The sequence below is a fragment of the Mauremys reevesii genome, linkage group 6 (assembly GCF_016161935.1).
Source record: "Mauremys reevesii isolate NIE-2019 linkage group 6, ASM1616193v1, whole genome shotgun sequence".
NCBI lineage: Eukaryota > Metazoa > Chordata > Testudines > Geoemydidae > Mauremys > Mauremys reevesii.
The window spans coordinates 25819476-25842133 of record NC_052628.1 but is presented as its reverse complement, the minus strand read 5'-3'; the positions used below and the strand labels follow the sequence as shown (position 1 = coordinate 25842133).

At 42.5% G+C, this 22658-nt stretch overlaps 1 protein-coding gene across 5 annotated transcripts in view; it reads right to left on the bottom strand.

The window, feature by feature from the left end:
* EGFLAM (EGF like, fibronectin type III and laminin G domains) overlaps window positions 1-22658 on the bottom strand; it is a 129538-nt gene that overhangs the window by 44546 nt on the left and 62334 nt on the right. For all 5 annotated transcript variants that reach the window (XM_039545252.1, XM_039545253.1, XM_039545249.1 and 2 more), the window contains 4 exons: window positions 9160-9275; window positions 8546-8888; window positions 2463-2563; window positions 944-1044 (listed from right to left, as the gene is read on the bottom strand). In XM_039545252.1, coding sequence (XP_039401186.1) covers window positions 944-1044; window positions 2463-2563; window positions 8546-8888; window positions 9160-9275 — 661 coding nt within the window. The remainder of the gene's footprint in view (window positions 1-943; window positions 1045-2462; window positions 2564-8545; window positions 8889-9159; window positions 9276-22658) is intronic.

Sequence of the window (22658 nt, the reverse complement as noted above, 5' to 3'; positions counted from 1 at the left end):
AGATAAAATATCTTTTCAAATTTTAAACTTTCTTTAATCTGTTTCCTTCTTCCATGTAGGAGACTTTGCATCCTCTGGCAATACAAAGTATATTGCAAAGCCTGCCAACTTTCTGAAATGGTTTCAAGATGCAGCGTATTAGAATTTGAGTTGCTGCTATCACAATAATTTCTCTGGGGAATTTTCCTAGCTCCCTGGTGAGAGCTGGAGCTAAAGCAATAATACTGGGATTCTGTAAGAAACTCAGATTGTTTGGTACTGATTGACAAGGAGGCCTCAATAGCAGCAAAGCTGAATGTGCACAAAGCATGCTATTTTCTTTGCTTTGTCTCCACTATATGGGTCAGGTTGAGGTAGACCAGAAATAGGGTTAGGACATATCATTGCCTTTTGTTTCCCCCCCATTTTTATAGCAATCACCATTCTGGTTAATAAGTGCCAGATGGAAGTCTCTCCAGATATCCTTTAAGATGATCCTATACAGTCACAGAGCAATGTGAGACTCTTTTTCTCCGTTTCCTTTAAAGCTCCTCAGCTCCTACCAGATCAGTGATGTGGTACCGAGTTCCAGTCCCAAACTTGATTCCTGCAGAGTAATGCATTGTGCTACCACTAGACACCTGGGTTAGCTGCATCTCCTTTGTTCTGAAAACTTTCTTGGGGTTCCCTTGTTTATAAAGCAAACTAACTAATTGTATACACCTACCTACAGTGCTAGCATAGTGCTAGTGGACTGCAGACATTTCTGACCTTGCTAAGGAGTAATAATGTTCACTTTGTGAAGGAATCCTCAGGAGGCAGCCTTGTGGCTGACTTCCCCAGTGCCTGAGCTGGGAGAATACTCTGCTTGCTGGTTGCAGAGCTTTTAAGGGCCCCTTTTTACTGCACACAAGGACTGGAGTGGGTGAGGAGCTCACCCATGGAAGGGCAGTAGATCCATTACCTGAATTGGATGTTGCGTCGGATTATCGCCAGTGACATAAAATCACCACGACCATGCTCATTCTCTCCACAGTACAGCAGCAAACCGTCTTCTGCTTCAGCCTGCGATCACAGTATCAACATGCAAAAGTCAGTCTCCACCTCCTGGCTATAAAGTAAAAACAACGAGAAGTCCTTGTGGCACCTTTGAGACTAACAAATTTATTTGGGAATAAGCTTTCGTGGGCTAGAACCTACTTCATCAGATGCTTGGAGTGGAAAATACAAGAGCAAGTATAAATACATGAAAAGATGGGAGTTGCCTTACCAAGTGTGAAGTCAGTCTAACAAGACAATTCAATTAACAGTAGGATACCAAGGCAGGAAAAATAACTTTTGTAGTGGTAATGAGAGTGGCCTAAGGTAACTCCCATCTTTTCATGTTTTTATACCTGCTCCTGTATTTTCCACTCCATGCATCTGATGAAGTGGGTTCTAGCCCACGAAAGCTTATGCCCAAATAAATTTGTTAGTCTCTAAGATGCCACAAGGAGCCCTTGTTGTTTTTGCTGATACAGACTAACTCGGCTACCACTCTGAAACCTGGCTATAAAGTAAATGCACTAATGGAAGTAATAGTGCAGGAACCAGGAACTGTTTTCTCAGAGAGGGGGACAAACAGGGAGTAGTGATATTGGTTTTGAAACACCATTGATGGATGGAATTTTTTCTTGCAGAGTCAAGTGGTTCAATTCCAAATCTTATATTCGATGGGCATCCACTATTAGGGTTTTATTGGAAAATGGCTCAGATTTTAGGCCACCTCTTCTATGTATACTAACTATCATATTGCAAAGGAGCAGGTATACAAACTCTGATTTATTCATGGAACGTGTTGGGCAACCTTAATCACAGGTTGCCTGTAATAAATAGCATGAATTCAAGTGAACACAGAAATTACACTATCAGATCAGACCACTGATCTAACTAGTCCAGTATCTAGTGTTTCAGAGGAAGAAAATAATCATAATGATATTACGCCAGGTGGAAGAAGGAAAAAATAACTTCCTCGTCTCTGCAGATGATCAGTGTATGCTGTAAAGCATGAGGGACATCTACTTATCTATGAAACAGGAAGTTCAGAGGTACTTAATTAGTTTATATGTGTGCCACTGCTGAACAGATAGACATTTACAAAAATTCCAAACATAACGCAGTCTAAAGTTCACTTGTACAGCTCTGTCACAGTAAGTCAGTGCTAACCTGTAATCCCTCAACACTGCTATTTCCAGGACTTTCCTTAAGAAAAAGAGTACCAGGAGTATGGACAAAGATCTCGGCTGAGACTATCAAATTTATTTTCTCTTGTGGGATGCGAACCCAGATTTCCAGAGGTGAAGGCTACAGATTAACTCACTGCAATATCTAGCTTGCAGAATAGGCTTTTGAAGCTACTCACTCTTCTATTGTTCCTTCTTTACACTAATGAAAGTGAATACCATTTAAAAATGCTTTGTGAGTTTTGGACTGCTTAAACTTACCCTGAATTCAAGGGTAATTTGGAATGTCTGATAGGAATTTTTCAGCGGTTCAAAGGTGATGTAAGAGTAGCCGGAGAACTGAGGATACTGGATAATAATATCTGAAAGGCAAAGATAAGAGCATGTTGTTTAGCAATGTGTTCAAATATAAAAGCAATATGCACATTTAGCACTAGATAACATCAGGCAAAAACACACAAGACTGAGGGTACGTCTACACTACCCGCCGGATCGAAGGGTAGCGATCGCTCTATCAGGGATCATTTTATTGCGTGTAGTGTAGACGCAATAAATCGATCCCCGATCGCTCTCCTGTCGACTGCAGAACTCTAGCTCAGTGAGAGGTGGAAGCAAAATCAACAGGGGAGCCACGGCCATTGATGCCAAGCCACGAGGACGCAAAGTAAGTAATTCTAAGTCGATCTAAGATACGTCGACTTCAGCTATGCTATTCTCGTAGCTGAAGTTGTGCATCTTAGATGGATCCCCTCCCCCCACCCACTGTAGACCAGGCCTGAGTTCCTCCAGAGACAACTATTAGTCAACAATCAGTTAACCTACTGCTTTCTCCTCCTCCTACCTTTCAGAGCTAATTCCCTTGTTCCAAAGGATCTGCTGAACTTGCACAGAAACAGCATACTCATGGGAAAATTCTGCTCAACAGTTTCATCAGTGGCATCACTAGGTTTTCACTGACGTAACTGAAGCAGAATTTGGTCCTTGATGATTCATCTTGATTTAGGAAACTGTTTAATACAGAGACAGACAGCACAGCATTTTTTTCCTCAGGGAAGAGAACATATGTGAGAAATACACATTGAGTCAGATTCCAGGCTGCATTAGGTCAGCTTTGTAGTGCAAAGCTGCTATAAAGCTGATGTACTTAGCCACCCAGAGAATCCTTAGGTGGCTTAGAGCGGGTATAACAGCTTCCACGTTACCACCTTCTCTCTGTGGCCAGTTTAGAGTGTATGGCCAGGGCAGCCTATGCCCTGGCAATCACTGGCTGCTATAATGGTCCCTTAGGGCTGTTGGCCGCTGGCAAATCAGCCTTCATGCATCTCTAGCTTATGTCAGAAGGTCAGCCCAGCATAGGACAGCCCCATGATTGGGAAGAGCACAAAGATGGCTTAAAGACACCTTTGCACGCTCTGCAAATGAGGAGCATCAAGGACGCCTCACCCACAGCTCAGGATGTGACTATTATCTCTGAATCAGATATAAACCTAATGAAGTAGAAAGGATGGAGGTTCTAACCTTTCTCTATTATTTGTGTTTGGGGTGATTTTGCCTTTCCATTTGTACACAAATACAGTTACTTTTACAGCTGTACTGCAAAGAAACAAAATAAAGCTTAGACTGATGCTAACAGAGCTTTAGAGCACTGGTCCCCAAACTTTTCAGGTCATGTCCCCCCATTACCTCTGTCTGAGCCCCCCCCCCACACACACACCCGGAGCTGGGAGTGGGGTCACGGCTCCCAGGTCAGGGATGGGAGGATGTGGACTGGGTAAGGAGGCCAAAGCTGGGGGCAGGTCTGAGGCTGGGAACAGAGATGCAACCAGGGGCTGAGGCTGTGGCTGGGTGTGGAGCTGTGGCTGGGCCATAGTTGGGGGCTGAAGCTGCAGGCGGGGCCTATGTATTTTGCTGCCCCAAGCATGGCAGTCAGGCAGCTGGTAACGCAGATTCAGCGGCATGCCTGTGGGAGGTCCGCCAGTCTCGTGCCTTCAGCATACCCACCACCAAATTGCCGCCGAAGCCGTGGGACCAGTGGAGCTCCTGCAGGCGTGCTGCCAAAAGCCGCCTACCTGCCGCCCTCACGGCGACCGGGAGGCTGCTCCCCGCAGCCTGCCGCCCCAGGCACGCGCTTGCTGCGCTGGTGCCTGGAGCCGTCCCTGGGTGCTACACAGGGCTGGGTGGCACTCCCTCCCTGCCTGACGTGGTGGCTGGCCTGAGTCCTACCTCTGCACCCGTCTAGGGTGGCATGCCTCACAGTCTGGGGACCTCTTCTTTAGAGAGACAAGCTGGGTGAGGTATCTTTTATTGGACCAACTTCTATTGGTGAGAGAGACATGCTTTCGAGGTTACACTCTTCTTCAGGTCTGGGAAATGTACTCAGGAGTGTCACTGCTAAATAGGAGGTTTAACAGATTGTTTAGCATAAATAGTTAACACTTATTTCAAGGGACCATTCAAGGTGAATGGTCCATTAGCACCCCTCCAGTCATAATGGGGAAAGTGTATGTGTGGGAAAAGCAGCGGGTGGGAGGAGGGGATTATTGGTGTGTTATAGATTGTTGCTATATGCTATAAATCCATTGTCTCTGTTCAATCCATGATTTTTAATGTCTAGCAAAGTTATGAATTTAAGCTCCCCGGTTCGTCTTTTGAAAATGTTGTGCAGGTGTCCCTTGAGGATGATGTCTGATAGGCATAGGTGGCAGGTGAAGCTTCCCATGGGGGAGGCTAGCCCCCTGTCCCACCTCTTCCACCTGCAGCCCTGCCCACACTCCTCCCAGGCCCCGCCTCCGTTCTGCCCTAGGCCCCTCCCCCTCCCCTGAAGAAGAGCTCTGTGTAAGCTCGAAAGCATGTCTCTCTCACCAACAGAAGTTTGTCCAATAAAAGATATTACCTCACCCAGCTTGTCTCTCTGGGACAGATACAGCTACAATAACACTATTAACAAAGCTTGTTATATAAAAATGAGTCAGGGTATAGCACAAATGAAATATCCGATGAAAACTCATCCTCAAGAGGTACTGACCATAAAAAGGGTTCACTGGATCAATTGTGCCTCTAACGAGGACTGTTAAGTATAAAAAAGCTCTGTAGCATGAGCCTAATTAATGCATTGTTTAACATGCGATGATGGCTCTTGAGGGGAAGATCACTACTGTGCAGTATTAGTGCATGATCTGGTTAGGACACCTGGGGATAAATACTCCATTAAAGAGAATTGATTCTAGACTCAGATTAACAGATCCAGCTCCACTAGCTTTATATAATTATGTGACCTCCATAAGAATTCCATAACTTCACAGGCTTGGGCATTATGGCAAAATAACTAACTAACTAACTAAAATAAAATAAAATTACATCTATAGCGGTTCCATCAGCTATTGTCACAATAGTTGCTTTGCAGATTGAACTTTCTCCAAGAACTGCTACTGTTCATTGAAGTAAGGAGAGTAAATACATATAATGAACAAAATCATACAATGTATAGTGCCATGACTTCTGATGTGACACCTGTACAACTGCCCACGCGAATCTTATCATGGCCGGGATGAAGCTCTGAGGCCCCTACCTGGCTGGAGCCATGTCAGGGAGAGAAGTGGGCAGCTCTGGGGAGCCTGGGTCCCTCCACCTGCCCTGGGTGGGGGATACAGAGGGTGGGGACATGGACAGGGGATTGCTTTCAGCCCTTCAACCCACCCTGGTGGTGGGGTGGGCTCCCCAGCCCCGCTCTGGCTTCTGGCTTGGCCAGGGGTGGGGCCTTGGGTGGCGGGCCTCAGGGGGGTTTGGGAAGGCTCTGACACCCTTGCTATAGAGTACATCCAAGAGACCCAGAACTAGGAACAGTGATCCTCACTACCCAGGCCCAGGGAGCTTAGCAGTACTTGGATTCAGCAGTTGGATGTTATCACACAAGGCTAGTCTGTCAAATAAGCTTATTGGAACATCGCTGAGGGTGAGATTTACCTGCATTGTTTCCTATTGTATTAGGCTTAGACTTGCGTGTTTTATTTTATTTTATTTTGTTCGGTAATTTACTTTGTTCTGTCTATTATTACTTGGAACCACTTAAATCCTACTTTTTATATTTAATAAAATCACTTTTTACTTATTAATTAACCCAGAGCAGGGGTCCCCAACGCAGTGCCCGTGGGCACCATCTAAATGCGCCCACATCCTGGCCGGCGGTAGAGCATCCGCCAAAATGCCGCCCAATTTCGGCAGCGATGCCTCTCGATGATGCTGCTTGCCGCTGACAAGTGACGTCATCGAGAGGCGACGCCGCTGAAACACCGCAGAAATTCGGCGGCATTTCGGTGGATGCTCGACTGCTGCCACGGTCCTTCGTCTGGCGCCTGCCATACGAAAAGGTTGGGGACCCAGAGTATGTTTTAATACCGGGGGGGGGGGGGAGGAGGGGAGACAAACAGCTGTGAATATCTCTCTATCAGTGTTATAGAGGGCAAACAATTTATGAGTTTGCCCTTAAGCTTTGTACAAGGTAAAACGGATTTATTTGAGGTTTGGACCCCATTGGGAGTTGGGTATCTGAGTGCTGGAGATAGGAGCTCTTCTTAAGCTGTTTTCAGTTAAGCCGGTAGCTTATGGGGGACGTGGTTCAGACTTGGATCTGTGTTTGCGGCAGGTAAGCGCGTCTGGCTCAAACAAGGCAAGGTACTGAAGTCCCAAGCTGGCAGGGAAAATGGGCTCATGGGTAGTCTAGGCACATTAGGTGACAGTTCCCAAAGAGGTTTCTGTGACCCAACCTGTCACAATCACACAGATTGGTGTCAGATTAAAGAGCAGGACTGGACCTGGTTGTGACAATCACTGTTTTCCAGAAGGAGAAAATGAGACATGGTCTAAGATCTGAGGCCCTTTTTTGCAGCCACATTAGGACAGCAGCCGCCCTGAGCTAAAAAGCAGAAAGTCACATCCTCACATTTCATCTAAATTACATTAAAACAATGTAATACTGAGCTGTGAAGAAGGCACTCGGGTCCTAATAGTACCCACCATCACCAGATAAAGAAACAGATCTTAAAATGTTTAAAGAACACTTTGATGGCATTCTGTCTGGCAAGGAATCACTTATCAACAGTTGTGACTGTGAAAACAGTACTTCCTTATTGTTTTGCCTTTATGGCCCCTCCTTCATTATTGTTTATCTGTATGGTCTCTGTCTGGTTCTTTGATTGTTTCTGTCTGTTGTGTAACTAATTTTGCAAGATTTAATTCAACTACGATAGTGGAGTCTGATGGGTTAAAGAATAGTCTCGTAATGGGCTAGAATTGGTGAAAACCACTGTTTTGCAGTATTTTAGTTTACAATGATTGGTGAAGGTAGAGCTAAGCAGCACTCAAGTTTAACTACATAAACTGGGGTCCAAAAGGAAGTTCTTTGGAACTTAACTCCAGGACACAGCCTAAGATCAGAGCTGCCAGACCTCAACATCCTGCCAACCATATCATGCAGAAGCTGGAGGAACCCCAGATGACCTGATCCTGACTGGCCACCAGGAAAAGTTTGTCTGCCCTATTGGGAGTGGTGAGCATTGTATGCTTAGCGTATGTATTCTGTTTTGGCAACTGTTAATAAACAGAGGTTAGGATATTGCTGTGTAAGGCTCTTTCACTGGTAAGAGGCCCCATAAACCTGCAGAAGATTATGCCCTGAGCCCTAGGAATTGGGTACGGGTGGTCCTGAGCCCTAGGAACTGGGAAAGGGTGGGAGTGCCTAAATTAACCAGGTCATGCCTTGAGCCCATGGAAGAGTAAAGGTGGAGTGCCCTAGAGTGTGTGGGTAACAATGGAGGTTAAGTAACTTTCTCAAAACCGCATGGTGTGAGAGCTGGGGCTAGAATTCTGACATTCCTGGCTACAACTACTGTGCACAGACTACTCAATTAAGCCTTTCCCTGTAGTGTATAGAAGTCGTTCTTCCCACCCTGCTGAAGGACAAGCAAGTGAGGCAAGATAGTTGGTGTTTGAGAGAGAAAAGCTGACTGAGGTGCTAACTGTTACCTTTAGGGCCCTCATTTAAATAAGAGTATTTTTTGTTGGTTTACCATGAAACTGTGTTTCTTCCCACAGATAAACTGAACTAAATAGAACAGAAATTTACCGCAGAGCAGTTCATCACAGCTTACATTAGCAGAGATGTTAATGTCAAAGACTGCAGAACAACATCATCACCATGCAAGCATCAGTAGTTGCCAAACTGGTTACCATAAGAGGCAAATTGTGGGAGCCAATTAGGAAAAGAATCCCATCCATCCATCAAGTTGCTAAGGATGGAATTGTGTTGTGCTTGGAGAATAATTGCCCTGGCCCTGCACAAAACCTACCTTCTGTGCAAGTCTCTCCTCCTTTGCCCAGGTTACAATGACACCGAGAACCGCCCCGATCATAATCATTGACACAAAAGCTGTCGGCAGAGCAGATGGTTTCATCACAGGACAGATCAAACAGCCGTACTGCTGAGGCTATGCCATTCCTTCTGGTTGCCTTAGCTGTAGTGGTGCTAGCAGTGGTTGTAGGAATGGGGCGCATAGTTGTTGCAGGGGAAGTAATAGGATCAGAGGTGGTTGTAATTAGCCTGGAAAGGAGCCTTGTACTAGACCCTGGAGCAACCTTGGTTTCAACCAAAAACTTCCTGTTGCCTCCTTTGATAGCAGGAAGTGGCTTGAGCTAAAGCAAGATAAAAGAAACTGAAGTTTAGTACAGTCACAACCTAAAATTAAACATGTTCCATGGAAATTAAAGCTACATCCCCTAAGAAATATATTTGAAGAAACAAATTCATCCTAAGGAAGAGAAAAACACAAACAAACCACTTTTATTTTACCTGCGCACATAAGGTTAAAGGCTAAATACGCCAACAGGATCAAGTTCCTTTATCTAAAATACCACTAGAAAATAAATACAAATAGAAATGCCAGACTGGAACCTCTGAATTTACCTCTTCAATATAAATGTCATAGTCTGAATCATCAATATCAAATCCATCATCGTCACCGACTATGGTGCCTGTGATATACCGATGCCCATAGCTTCCACTTCCTAACTCCTCAGAACCTGTGAAGACAAAGCTGGCATATTCAGTTCACATATTTTTTCTTTTTTCAACACAGAGCCATCAATTCCTGCACAGAAGTTCAGGTCTTAACTCACCTGTTCAGAACAATGAGAACCAGGATGGTGTTGGCATTCATTTTAAAGAATCAGCAAACGTGCCAGTGTCAAGATGGAAAGCATACTATAGAGCTAATACATCAAAAATTAATTATAAAGCAAACCAAGTGATGCTCTCCTCTGGATGTCCCACTGCGCTCTGTATATCATTCTTTTAGACCAGAGTTTCAGTGTGGACCCCATTTTTACTAGCTATATTGTCTCACTGAACAAATTCTCCCCCATTTACGAGTGCATAGTCCACTATCTCCTCTACTGGTGACTGAATATCATCCCTGTGTTAACCACAACAACTGCTTACCTGGAAAAGTAAAAGCAGGAAGATATTCAGGGTGAGATTTTCAATAGCATTCAGCTTTGGCCTTAGTCTGCTCTCATTTATGTCAACGGTCATACTTGGGCACTTTGGAAAATGCAACCTTTAATGTATTTTTAGCTTTTTAAAGTGCAATTTAGCAGCTGAAAATGAGGTGAGCCAGCACCATGTGAGGAACCAGCTCTCTGTGCACCACCAGAAGTGTTATACAGACTCCAGGTTAAGGGCTATTATTTCAGCTGGTGCAATCTCAGGGCAGAGACTCTCTTTCATTTGCCAAGTATCAGAGGGGTAGCCGTGTTAGTCTGGTTCTGTAGAAGCAGCAAAGAATCCTGTGGCACCTTATAGACTAACAGACGTTTTGCAGCATGAGCTTTCGTGGGTGAATACCCACTTCTTTGGATGCAAGCAGTGTACAGTTTCATTTGCATGTACTCTTATAGCCTCAAGCCAACTGATACTAGCCCAACAATGACAATAGGTAATCCTAACCAGCAAAGTTTAACAGGATAGACATTAGGCATTACAAACAAGTCTTATTTTTGATAGTGGTTTAAAATACTAGGGAGTTAGGGCTTGGCTACACTTGCGAGTTACAGCACATTAAAGGAGCCCCATGCGCACTAGCTCACTACCTGTCCACACTGGCAAGGCACGTAGAGCACTCTGACTCCACGGCTAGGGCGCTCCTGGTACTCCACCTCGGTGAGTGGAATAACGTTTGCTGCACCCCTGCTGGAGCAGCCCAGCGTCAGTGTGAATGAGGTGTTGCATTACTGTGCTCTGATCAGCCTCCGGAAACGTCCCATAATTCCCTTAAGTCAAGTGGCCACTCTTGTCATTGTTTTGAATATGCCCTTTGAAAGCTCCGTTTGACAGCTGGCATGTTTATCTGCTCCGAGACAAAGCAACCATTACTGTGGAATGCTGTGTGAGAGAGAGAGAGTCGGGGGGTGGGAGTGGGGGCGGGGGGAGGTCTGCTACTGTCTGAACTTACAAGACAGCATGCTGACATGCTCTCAGCCCCCCAAAACCCACTCTCTCTCCCCCCACATACACACAACACACTGCCTGTCACACTCCACCCCACACACCCCCACATTACAGCCACTTGCATGCTGGGATAGCTACCATAATGCACTGCTGTCTGTGGCCGTTGCAAGAGCTGCTAATGTGGCCACGCCAGTGCACTGGCAGCTGTCAGTGTGGAAAGACTGCAGCGCTTTCCCTACTGCGCTCTACGAAGGCTGGTTTAACTCAAAGCGCTCTACATCTGCAAGTGTAGCCATGCCCTTAGTAACTAATGCACCAGTAGTGTTTTCATAGATTTGCTTTTTTCACAAAATAATTTTCTCACAAAAACAACCAGTTCCGAGGCATTTTTACATGTATTTTCATGCACACCCCATAATGCTAAGTCCTTAAATTGGCCATTTAAGCTACCACTGCTGATCCATGCTTTGCCAAGTCTCCGTGTGGGTTGAATGCATGTGCTTGCTTGTTTTAGGACCCCAGAACTACCTGTACTCTCTCTAGTTAGAGATAGTAATTTACATTGCAAAGCGTACAGCTACATAGCCTGTCCAGGACTCCAGCTAAAGAACACCTGCTGAAGGAGAGCACAGTACCAGGGATAGCTGCCAACATGAAAAAACCAGCCAGCCACTTTATAGCAGAGAGGCCTTAACTTCCTCCACTGAGCAAAGTGATAGAATTGATCAAAGATAACATGACTGAAAGGACATGCAGTAGGTGCAGTGTGAGCTGAGGCATTCCGCATTATCACATAGATTGTACTTGTCTAGTTCTGGCTAACAAACTCTTCTTGCAGTGTGGGAACAGCAAAAGAATCTCAGTGACCTAAAGTCCAGAGGGGGAAATGCCAGTTCAAGCACAGAGCTTTTTGCAGACAATGATTAGCATGACTGGAGCATTCTGTCTCTTTCTGCCACTGCACCAACAACCCAGAAACTCTGGCTGCAGACAGTTATGAAAATCAAACACATGCTCACCAGATATATATTCATGCTGTTACTTTACCAATCCAAAGGCAGCCCACAATATGCTAGGTACTAGTTTTATTTATAGGTGGAAGCTGTTATATTAGCACACAACACAAATAGGGAGAAATTTTAGCAAAGATAATGAGGCATCTGTGTTTCCAGCCCAAATAATTGTAGAAAAGGTGCAAGGCTTTTAATCCAATCTTATTTAGATCTATCTATAAATAAGATATTACATCAGCCTTATATTAACTGGAAGTATTTAGTGTAAACGAGTTACATCTTAGAAATGTAGCTCTGCTGAGTTTATATGACTTTCAGCTCCTAATAGTTTGGTAAAAGTTCAAGGTTAACTAGTCATGCACATACTCAGAATATACTCATGTTTTTTGTTAAAGGATTAAATTCTGCTTTGGGGGACACCATGTAAATTACTGAAATAATGGTATTGACTCTGGACTGACAACGGTGTCAGTGAGAGTAGAATTTGCCTCCCCAGTATGTATTCAGAAACAGATTATTACTATAGTTAACGAGAGAGATAATATATATTGGGCCCAATCCTGCTTTCATTGTGGGAGCAGAATAATATCTGTTATAAAAATATTGGTGAAAGTTTCTACTCCCAGTACTCACATGAGTAGTCAGTGGGGTTAATCATATTAGTAGGATGAGCAGAATTTAACCATAGTTAGGCAGGCACCCTGCTTTTACCTCATACAAAGAGCAATCACTGGCTGGATGTCCTCCTTCCCCACTCTATACCATTGGCAAATTATGTTTTATGGGCTATAATGAGTGTCTGCAAAAGAATCACTGTGCAAGAGAAACGAAGGAAATAATAACAGCCACAGCAACAACATTATCAGTGAAATCTGCACTATACTGGGGAGTGGTTTGAATGAAATGGAGCATATGGCTAGCCAGCATTCTCATCAGCTCACCCTGGATATAGGCAATCTCAGTCCACTGGAATATCTTTGCTTTTATGTCAGATCTGTAATTTCACTAGGGGCAGCTTGCCTTTCTAAAAGAGGGACTTATATAGTGTGTCTGCAGCTGTTTCAAAGTCAACCCAGTTCAGTCAATACTCTTCTTATTTGTTGATAGATCACAAAACTGAGGAGAGGGGCGGAGAGAAACATGGAACAATGGTACCAATCATGACTTGGGATGTGCTCAAAACTATATTCAAAATATCTAACATATGTACCATACCTTTTCTAATTCAAAGGTTGCAGACTACATAAGAAATATTTGCGAAAGGGCAGATCCTGCGACACTCCATCCTTTCTCAAGCAAAGCTTCTACCAATTTTAATGGGAGTTTTGGCTGAGTGAGGATAGCAGAAGCTCACTTGTAATAAAATTAAAAGAAACAAAGCAGACTCCTTCCTACTACCACATATAGGAAAAATGTTAGAGCCCTCTTCAGCCTCCAGCCACATACTCACTGGGTATGGTATTGACTCCATGCTAGTTTTGCACTGATATAACTCCACTGACCACAATGGATATTTCTGAGTGACACCAGTTTTAATGAAAGCAGCAAAGAGTCCTGTGGCACCTTACAGACCAACAGACGTTTTGGAGCATGAGCTTTCGTGGGTGAATACCCACTTTGTCGGATGCCACAGGACTCTTTGCTGCTTTTACAGATCCAGACTAACACGGCTACCCCTCTGATACTTGACAGTTCTAATGAGAACAGAATCAGGGTCACTGACTTAGAAAAGATGCCCAATTCTGAGGGCAGAGTGTGTATCTTTTTTGGTTTTGGGATCAGAATGTTCCATGTCAATGTGAAGCACAAAAGAGATGAAATATTTTGCCTTGACAATGCTTTTTAATGTATTGAGCAGGCACAACATTTAAAGCCTGGGAAGAAGAGCAAAGAAGATATGGCTTATTATGGCTGTCAGAAAAAAAGGTTGTTTCAAGGTCCTTCTTCAAAGCCCTTCTTCTGGCTGGTTTTGTGTGGCATTTTACTTAATGAGAGAATGTGGAAGTTTGGCATTACCGGGACAGGAGCATGATAGGGGCCCCAGTACTTACAGGTCTCTCATTTGGCTAAGATTACCCTACCCCAACCCCCTATTGCCATTCATACAGGCCCAAATTCTTAGGAAAATTTCCTGCTGATCAATGGGATCCTGAGACAACTGCAGGATCTGACCCCAAACTGACAATGAACAGAAACTTGTTTTTCAAAATAACCAAAAATTGTAAGGAAAACTTTAGGGGGGTGCTTGGTCCACATGGAAAGGAAAAGCTCAGAGAAGGCCAGATAGTCACAGCCAACACGCATAACTTATTACTCTACCTGCTGATCTGTGCATGACTCAGGTAAAGCATGACGCAGTTGTAAACACAAATACAAAGACTGGGAGGTATAGTCTTATCTTGCTGTGTCTGGACTTACAGGAGGAATTCTCGCACAGCAAGATGAGACTATCTTATACCCCACTGAGTCTTCAGTTCACAACATGGATCATACGATATGACATGATACCCACATGTGAGGCAACACAAATATAAAATAACCAGAAGACAAAGAAGCTAAGAGGAGTATTTTAAAGAGAAACCACGTGCTGGCTGATGTATTAGGGAGCACTGCATAACTCTAGCAAAGAGCTCACCACATAATGGGTGGCAAATCAGGAATGATTAAACCAAGTGGTGCTTTGTGAATACCAAAACAATGACTACAGAGACTAAAAACATGTTATATATTTCATTGCATCGTTGCTCCAGTGTGCAAGGAGATGAAGCCCATCTAAGACCCTCTAAAAGGCTTGTAATCCTGTCCCATAATTAATTGAAAAACCTGCAGGGAGTCATTGACATAAAACAGCCTCTCTCCAAATAATCAGGGATTAAGTTATACCAAAGAAACCTTTTCAAAATAAATAGGAATCAGCACAAACTGTTATTGCCAATTAAGTAGTCATGGGCATATTGACCAACACAAGTAGAATTATGTAGGAACTAGATTGCAAAGTGCTTCAAAGTAGTTTTGTTAAATGTAGGTGCCGCAAACTCATTTAATTTAGAGGATTGCATAGTTTTAACATCAAATACACGGAAGGCAACTTTGCTTAATGATCAGGAGATTGAATTCTATTCCTGTCAATGATTCTCTTAGAGAAATCACTGGATTGCAACACTGGCTTACTTTTGCTATCTATATAATGGGAACAATAATACTAATCCATTAATCCTAACTACCTGAAAGATCCCCTTTTTCCCTGTGTATGAGCTCAGATGAGTTCAAACTTAAGACACTCCAGGTTTAAATATCTGGGCCACCCTTTGTCAAAAGGGGCAGCTGATTCTTGGTGTAACTCATTTTGCAAGTAGCCAGCTTGAGATGGCTGGTCCCTGAAAAAAGTGATGCACCCAGAATTAGTGGACACTTTTGAAATGTTTGCCCTAAAAGGCAGATGGCAGAATATTTGCAGTGAAAAGTCCTGAGTAGAATTACTTCCCCTGCTGGTATGATGAAGCTCAAGACTGTTGACCTCCAGGCCATAGTAAAAATTCCATCTGTTTTCCCAGGCTGCAGCATAGGGGCAAAGGCATGAGAGCTGCAGGTGGGGCTACTTTGCTTATTTGATTCTCTGAGAGAATTTATTATTTTTGAAATTGTTACATTTGATATTTGAAATATGTTAGTTTTGAGATAGTATATAGGCACCCAGATCCATCTCTAAAAAGTGTGTTTTAATATACTGGAAAAATAAATACATTGAAAAATATCTGAAGTATCTTTACATGTGTCATTAATATTTTTATTTATTTATTGTATTACTATAGCAACTATGAGTCACAGTCACGGACCAGGACCCCCCTGTGCTAGGTGCTGTACCAGAACACAGATACAAAAATATACAATAAAATTAACTAAAGCAAAATATTACATCATTTCTTTCCAATACAAAAATCAAGATATAGTTAGGACTCAAGGAGAATCCATGGTTAACGTCTCCCTTTGTCCCCTCTCTGCATGTGGATAATTGTAACATAAAACCAACCACACTGTAGTATTATATAATGAATAAGCTCTTTGCAGGTAATCAAGGCCAGATGTTCTATTTGCAATGATTCTGGGAGGTCTGTCACATCAGGTGTCACTGTTAGCAGCTCTTCAGAATACATTCTTCTCTTAGTAAGCAATTCCAACAGGTTCCTGCCATTGGTTGAAACTGCCATTAAATGACATCTGTAACTAATGTATTTGGAGTACAGACATTGCTAGGATGATATAAGCACCTGATCCAATGCCCATTTAAGTCAATGAAAACTTTCCATTGATTTCAATGAACATTGGGTCAGCTTTGCACTATAACTCAGAGACAGCCTAACACAGAGATACTATTGAATTCTGTGGGAGCTGGGGGATGAAGGATGGAGGAGGAAAGAGTTCAGCATCTGTCAGAAGCAGGCCTAGAAACACCTAAATGTCCAAGGCCTTGTTTAGTTCATGGTAAGTAGGCAGATGGTGTGACTCTCTCAGGGCAGGGTCCATGTCTTCCTCTGGGTTTGGAAAGTGCCTTACACAGTATAGGAACTACTGAACTCTAAAAAATAAATAACGATCAGAGCTGTTTGTGACACAGTAGGAAAATGAGATAGATGATCAGGGTGCTTCGTGAATATATGCAGGAGTGGAGTGCTCCTTCTATGTTAGCCTCCAATAGAGCAGAAACATATAAGTTCAAATGCATTTAGAGTAACGCTCAGGATCTGGCCCACCACTTGCATGCACGTCACTATATAATATAAATGGTTTATTTAATTTTATATTCCCAGACCAAAAAATACGATAAACTGGCATTAAGGCTTAAAGTACCTGTTAGTACTTTACAGGTAAGAAGCATCATACAAATATTGTAATTATCCCCCAAACAAACATTGCAAACCTAGGAAATACAAACTGAAGACTATAGTTAAAAGAAATCCAAATGTATTAGTAACTCAACCACCTGCATTTAACTGTATTAATGTCATGTGGACAAATGCCATCTCATCGAGATATTTCAGGCTACATCTACACTAGCAACTGTACATGCACGTGGTTGTGCCATCATAATCCCGTACTGTCCACACCTAAACCCCAGAAGCATGTGTCTGAAGGTGAATAGAGGGTGAGAAAACCAGCATGCCTGAGGGGTGTAGATAAGTACATGCTTCAGGCTATGGCATGGCCCTATACCCATGCCAGTGTGCAGTGTGGATGGGGAAAAGGGGCATGTACAAGGTCTTGAGTTTCAATAGTCCTCCACACCCCCATGCCCATTATGCACTGAGCCCTTTTCTGCCTGACCCTACCCAATCTAAAAAGGTCACCCTTTTAATCCATACAGGTGAATACAGCTCCTGCTCCCAGAGCAGCCCCCTGGCACACCCACTACACCCAGGTGCTAATCAATGTGTAGTAAGAATACACTGTCCTCCATGAATTCACCTGGAGCAGCAGGAACATACACCAGTACCAGAAAATTTCAGAGTCTGGAGCAGGGGGTCATTGAGTGAACTCCAGCCCAGTGCCAGGAAACACTTGAGGGTCCTGCACAACCATGATCTCATCAGTGGAGTTTCCAACCCTGAAGTGGTTTGTAGTTGGATTGATAGCTGTATGGGGCTGACAGCTTCCATAGGGCTATAGCCACCTGCTTCTGCACCTGTACGGCTTCCCTGAACAGAGAGTTTTGGCAAAGCAGAAGTGTGGTGCAAGATCCTCATACAGCTCAATGAAGGTCTATTTCCTCCTTCAGACATTCTGAAGCCACTGATTGTCATCCCAGGTTCCAAATCAATGTGATCCCATCACACTGTGCTGGTTCTCCTGCACCAGAAGGAATGGTCCACCCCTGGGCAACACCAGCATTCACCATATCTGTGCCATAGGAGCTGAATGAATCGTCATTCACTTTCAATGTCAGCAATCTTTGACACGTCACAAAGATCTGCCCAAATTCCATCCATCATCTCACTGATAGCCTTCTCCACTACATAAACATTTGTCTCACCAGGAGCAGAACCACATCATCATCTCATTGCTCCAACCACGTCTTCTACCCAGTTTGGCTGGGGAGAGACATGATCAGAAACTGGCACCTACAAATGCGTTAAGAGCACCAATACCAAGAGCACACAGCAAAGCAGTTTCTAGAGTGTCCCTGTGTGATGCACAGAACCCTGGGATACTGCCTCTGAAACAGTATAGCAGCAGTATGGACATGGGCGTATGAGTACCCAGGTCCAGCATAGCATGGGACACAGCGTAGCATATGTGGAACAGGCATAAGCATGGAGTATGTGCAACAGTTTAGACAAAGCCACAGGTATTCTTGAGAAATCCTGAGTTGGTAGCCAGAAAGTTGTGAGAGGGTACCAAAGAAAATATTTGCTGTGAGACATACTATTCCCTGGGAGGGAGGGAAAGGAAGGGGGGAGGATGAGACTACTATTTGCTCTTTGAAGTAATACGACTTCCTAGGATGCAAAACTTAAAAGAGAAAAGATGGTTCAGTATCAGACATGCCAATTTGCTGGCAATGAAATAACCTTTGCAGTAACACTATCTTCTTTGGAGTTCAGAGTGGATAAAAATCAGTATTTTGGGGGGGAAAAATATAGATTTTTTTATTTAAATCTGACTTTTTTATTTTGTTATTTAAATTACAGCAACTTTTTCTTTTTAAAAATAAACTTGTTTAAAACAAAATCTGAATTTAATACAGAATATGTCAAGGCCTAAATTTATTATAATATGTTAAAACATTCAATTAGAAAATATATATGCTGAATCCACAAGCCTCTATCAAAAACTTTGAGTTAAAGGTTGCTTTTCTATTTAAAGAAAGAAACGGGGCAAATATAACTGGTCAAGCTTTATAAAGATGGCATAATAGGTCATGTATTGTATTAAGGGCTTGATCCTGTGGGGACCCAGCGGCTGTGTGACGAGGTGCAAGAGATTGGTAAAGTCATGACAGGCACTAGGACCCAGCCTCTGACTCCAGAGACTCCATCATGTATCTCATCACAACTAAGCTCACCTGGGGGGTTTCATTCTCTTATTTTATAGCTTCTCCCCACCTAACCTCTGATTAGCTCAGTTTTCAATTTACGAATATTTATGACACCAACCACCATGTAAACTTATTTTCCAGCTCATGGAAAAATACTGAAGTTTATGCATCCAAAACATTTAAGGTTGTGTTGTTTAATAAAAATAAATATAATTTGTGGTTTTGTTCATTTAATTAAATTCCAGTTATCATCCTAATGCAGGTTGACACAAATCATGAGCAAAAAGTTAATTATCTAGTAAATAAGCAATATATCATTCACCATTTTCTAACATACTAAAAATGGACAATAAGAATCTGAAAATATTAAGCTATATCATTGTTTAAATAAATGTACATAGGTAGCAAAAAGATGTACCAAATCTAGTGTAAAAGCTCCATTTAATTGTAAATCAATGCGTTTTAATGGTTATATCAACCAATAAGAGTAATGTACCTTTGTTCAGAAAATAACTGAAGTACAAATGGAAAAGTTGATTAAAATTGATTATTTAAATTGAGGCTTTCCCTTGGTGATTCAGATTGACTTGATTTAAATAAATCCATCCTATCAGAGTTTCTGCTGATATTTTATTTCAGCCGATTGGGTAAGGGTAACTATGACTAGATGTGAACTGGAGGGAGGTGGGTATTTCACTACCTGTAGATCTCTACTCTGATTTCCAATGGAGCTTGCTGGAGGGCTTTGTTAGACTCCTGTGCATCTTCTGGCCATGTTAGACCTCTGTAATGAAGTATTGTAAGTTCAGTGTATGTACTTGATGGCTTCTGTTTTTTGGAGTTTATTAATTTCATTGGGGTGGGGGGTATTTTTAGCATTTTTTAAATTTTATGTAAGATGTCCAAAAATCAGGAGTTTTCAGCGCTGTTTGTATATGATTGTAATGTATATTATATACATGACAGTATATACTGTTGTAATGAGCAATCTTTGTCATGTTTAATGTTGTGCTAATGCAAACAGCAATATGTTAAAGTACATCAGGAAGCCTTTAGTGTGTGCCATCAAGGTCTACGCACAGACCAATTAATGTACAACACATTAATGTGCTTTAGAAATAACACCCCCGTAGTATGCATTACTGTTCTGTGTAGACAAGCCCTTAAACACAAGTGATCATTTCCAGTATTGCTCTGGTGTTTATTGGATAAACATCAACTTCTCTTTCTTTTTGTGGATGTTTTATTGTTTTTTATCAGTTAAAATTTAAAATCAGAAGTCTTATATATACTGTACCTGACTTTGTGACTGAGCCTTCGAGGGACTGGGCAGTGCTGACAGCTAACTCATTCACACCTTCCTGTTGTAGTTACATGTACAGATTTCTAATGTAATAATGTTGTTTCCCTACTCTTTCCAGATTAATGTCATGTCAGTTCCATTACTCAATTTCAACAGACTGGAATGTTATTCAGAAAGTGCAACATTCCCAATTTAGCATTCAGAGCCTATTTTCTGGGAAATGGCCCACAGTGGAAGATGGAGAAAACATATACAAGTTGTAGATGCAGTCATCACTAAGCAGGACTGGTATCCACTCATGTAGTAAAGGATCATTAGATGATCTAAATGATGTTATGCACATTAGGACATTGTCACTTTAAAACAGTTGATCTTCCTTCAGGGTATGCTGGCAAGATGCCCTGATCCCTGAAAGCTTTCAGAAGTCCGCATTTTATGAGGATAACAACATAAATTCAGACTCCTTGCTTTATGGATTCATGCTCCTGCCATTTTGAAATTCCTAATGAACAGCTGATTGAAAATGTTCAACATTTTTCCAGAAAAATTTTCATCAGCACTGTGGACAAATATAAATCATTCTATAAGCTGGTCAAAAAACAGCAACAATTTTTCTACGAAAAGATTCCATGCAGGAAAACTGTCAAAGTTTCAGAAATTTCAATCAGCTCTAGGCGTGAACAACGTGCTTTTGTGTGATGAATCTGAATAATATTGTGGTAGCTTCTTGTACAATGCATCAGACAACATGCCAGTTGTACTAATGCTAGTGTATTCTTGCTACAGGATGCAGACAGTGCAGTATTTACACTTACGGGTAAATTTTCAAATTATTGCACCAGTAAGTAGGAGAGTTGTGCCTGAGTCTACAGTGTGAATGTTTCCAGTAAAAGACACATTTATGCAATAATTAAAATCTTGACTCTATTACAAGTAAGATGACAGATTACAAAATTTATATGCATTTTGTAAAAAGATTTAAAGACTTGTTTTACACAATTACAAATCATAGGTCATGTTGCATCATATGCGCAGGCACAACTGTTCTGCACATTGGAAAAATGGCAGTGGGGGAGTGGTAAGAAATATCATGTGGAAGTGATGGGACAAGTTAGGGTCCCAAGTACCAGTGCAATGTCGTACCCTCTAGAACATGAGTAAACAGTAGTCAAGTAAGCATCAGAAGCAGGGGGAAAAACCTACATATTTTCAGTATCTAAAGTCTCTCCCTACACAACGTGGTTTGGGGTTAATTTATTGCTGTATTCTTAGTCCACATTAAAAAGCCCTGCCTTTAACTCCCAGGACAACTAAGGAGGGTTTTGAACTTGTTTGGTCCCTCCTTTTGCATGATTGCAAAGACAAACAATTATTAAACTTGAGCAGTTTAAATATATCTAATGATTAACACCTCTGTGAGTGTCTTGGACACTGTAAGTTAAGGTACTATTATTATTCTGAATAGCAGTAAACTGGGATGTCTAGATGTAGGAACATTGCACAAAATGGGCACACACTGCATCGGAGAGCCCACTGATAATCCCTGGTGACAGTAAAAGGGACGATACATAATGATGGTAGCAGAACGTCACTGTTTACCCAGGCATTGGACATTGGAGCTGATAGGCATTGGGGACATAGGAGAAATTTTCAAAGGCACAAATGACAGATAAGCAGCCAACTCCCGTTGACCTTCAAATGGAAATTGGGTGCTTACGAGCCCTTTTTAATCTTTGAAAGTCTCAACCCAGCAGACTCTTGGAGGATGTTACCATTGTTGGCCATAGGTACAGAGAACGAACCGAGGCTTTCACACGTACTGGCTTTGTCAGCAGCTTTTTCAGCCTATGTGGGCCAGGGACACTGGAGCAATATAGTGGGGGTATGAACACCACTGAACAAAACTGTAAACCCTGCATATGATGGAAGCCATGCATTCAGTTATTATTATTTCAAGATGGGGGAGCAGCACCTGTAGTTACACACATACACCCCCCATGGGGAATTGCAGTGGTGCACAGTGACCAACATCCTCACTCTGCAGGGATCCTGGAGTTGGCCAATGCATCCCCCAGCACTGGCCAGACAAGGGATATGGCTGCAGTGGCCAAGGGAACTTTAGAGGGGCTCCTATGGGATCTTGTCTGCATATAAAAGCTGCTCTCCCCTATCAGAACTCCCGAACACTGCATGCACTCCCCTAGGGGTGAACAGCCCATCATGCATAGCTCCTCCAACCGGTGAAAATGGGATGCAATTTCCACCACCTGTGCCAATCAAGATGAAGTGAGCTCACTCAGTGCAATGCACTATCTGTTTAAAATTTCAGTTTTTTAGATCCCTCCAAACATACTGAAACAAATTAATCCCTGGCACAATCACTCCACAGAAGCCACTGGAGTTACACCAGGGATTAATCTGACCCACTATGTATTAAGTTATCCCCAGCCTTTCTGATACAAACAATTCCCTACAGAACCATTGCTATAACTCTCTACAAAACAACAGGCAACTTCCAGTTTTCAGACTTGTAAAGGCAAATAGCCTCTACTAGGTTTGCCAATTAAACTGTTAGCTGAGTACTGCATTAATAAGCCCAGTAGGAAGT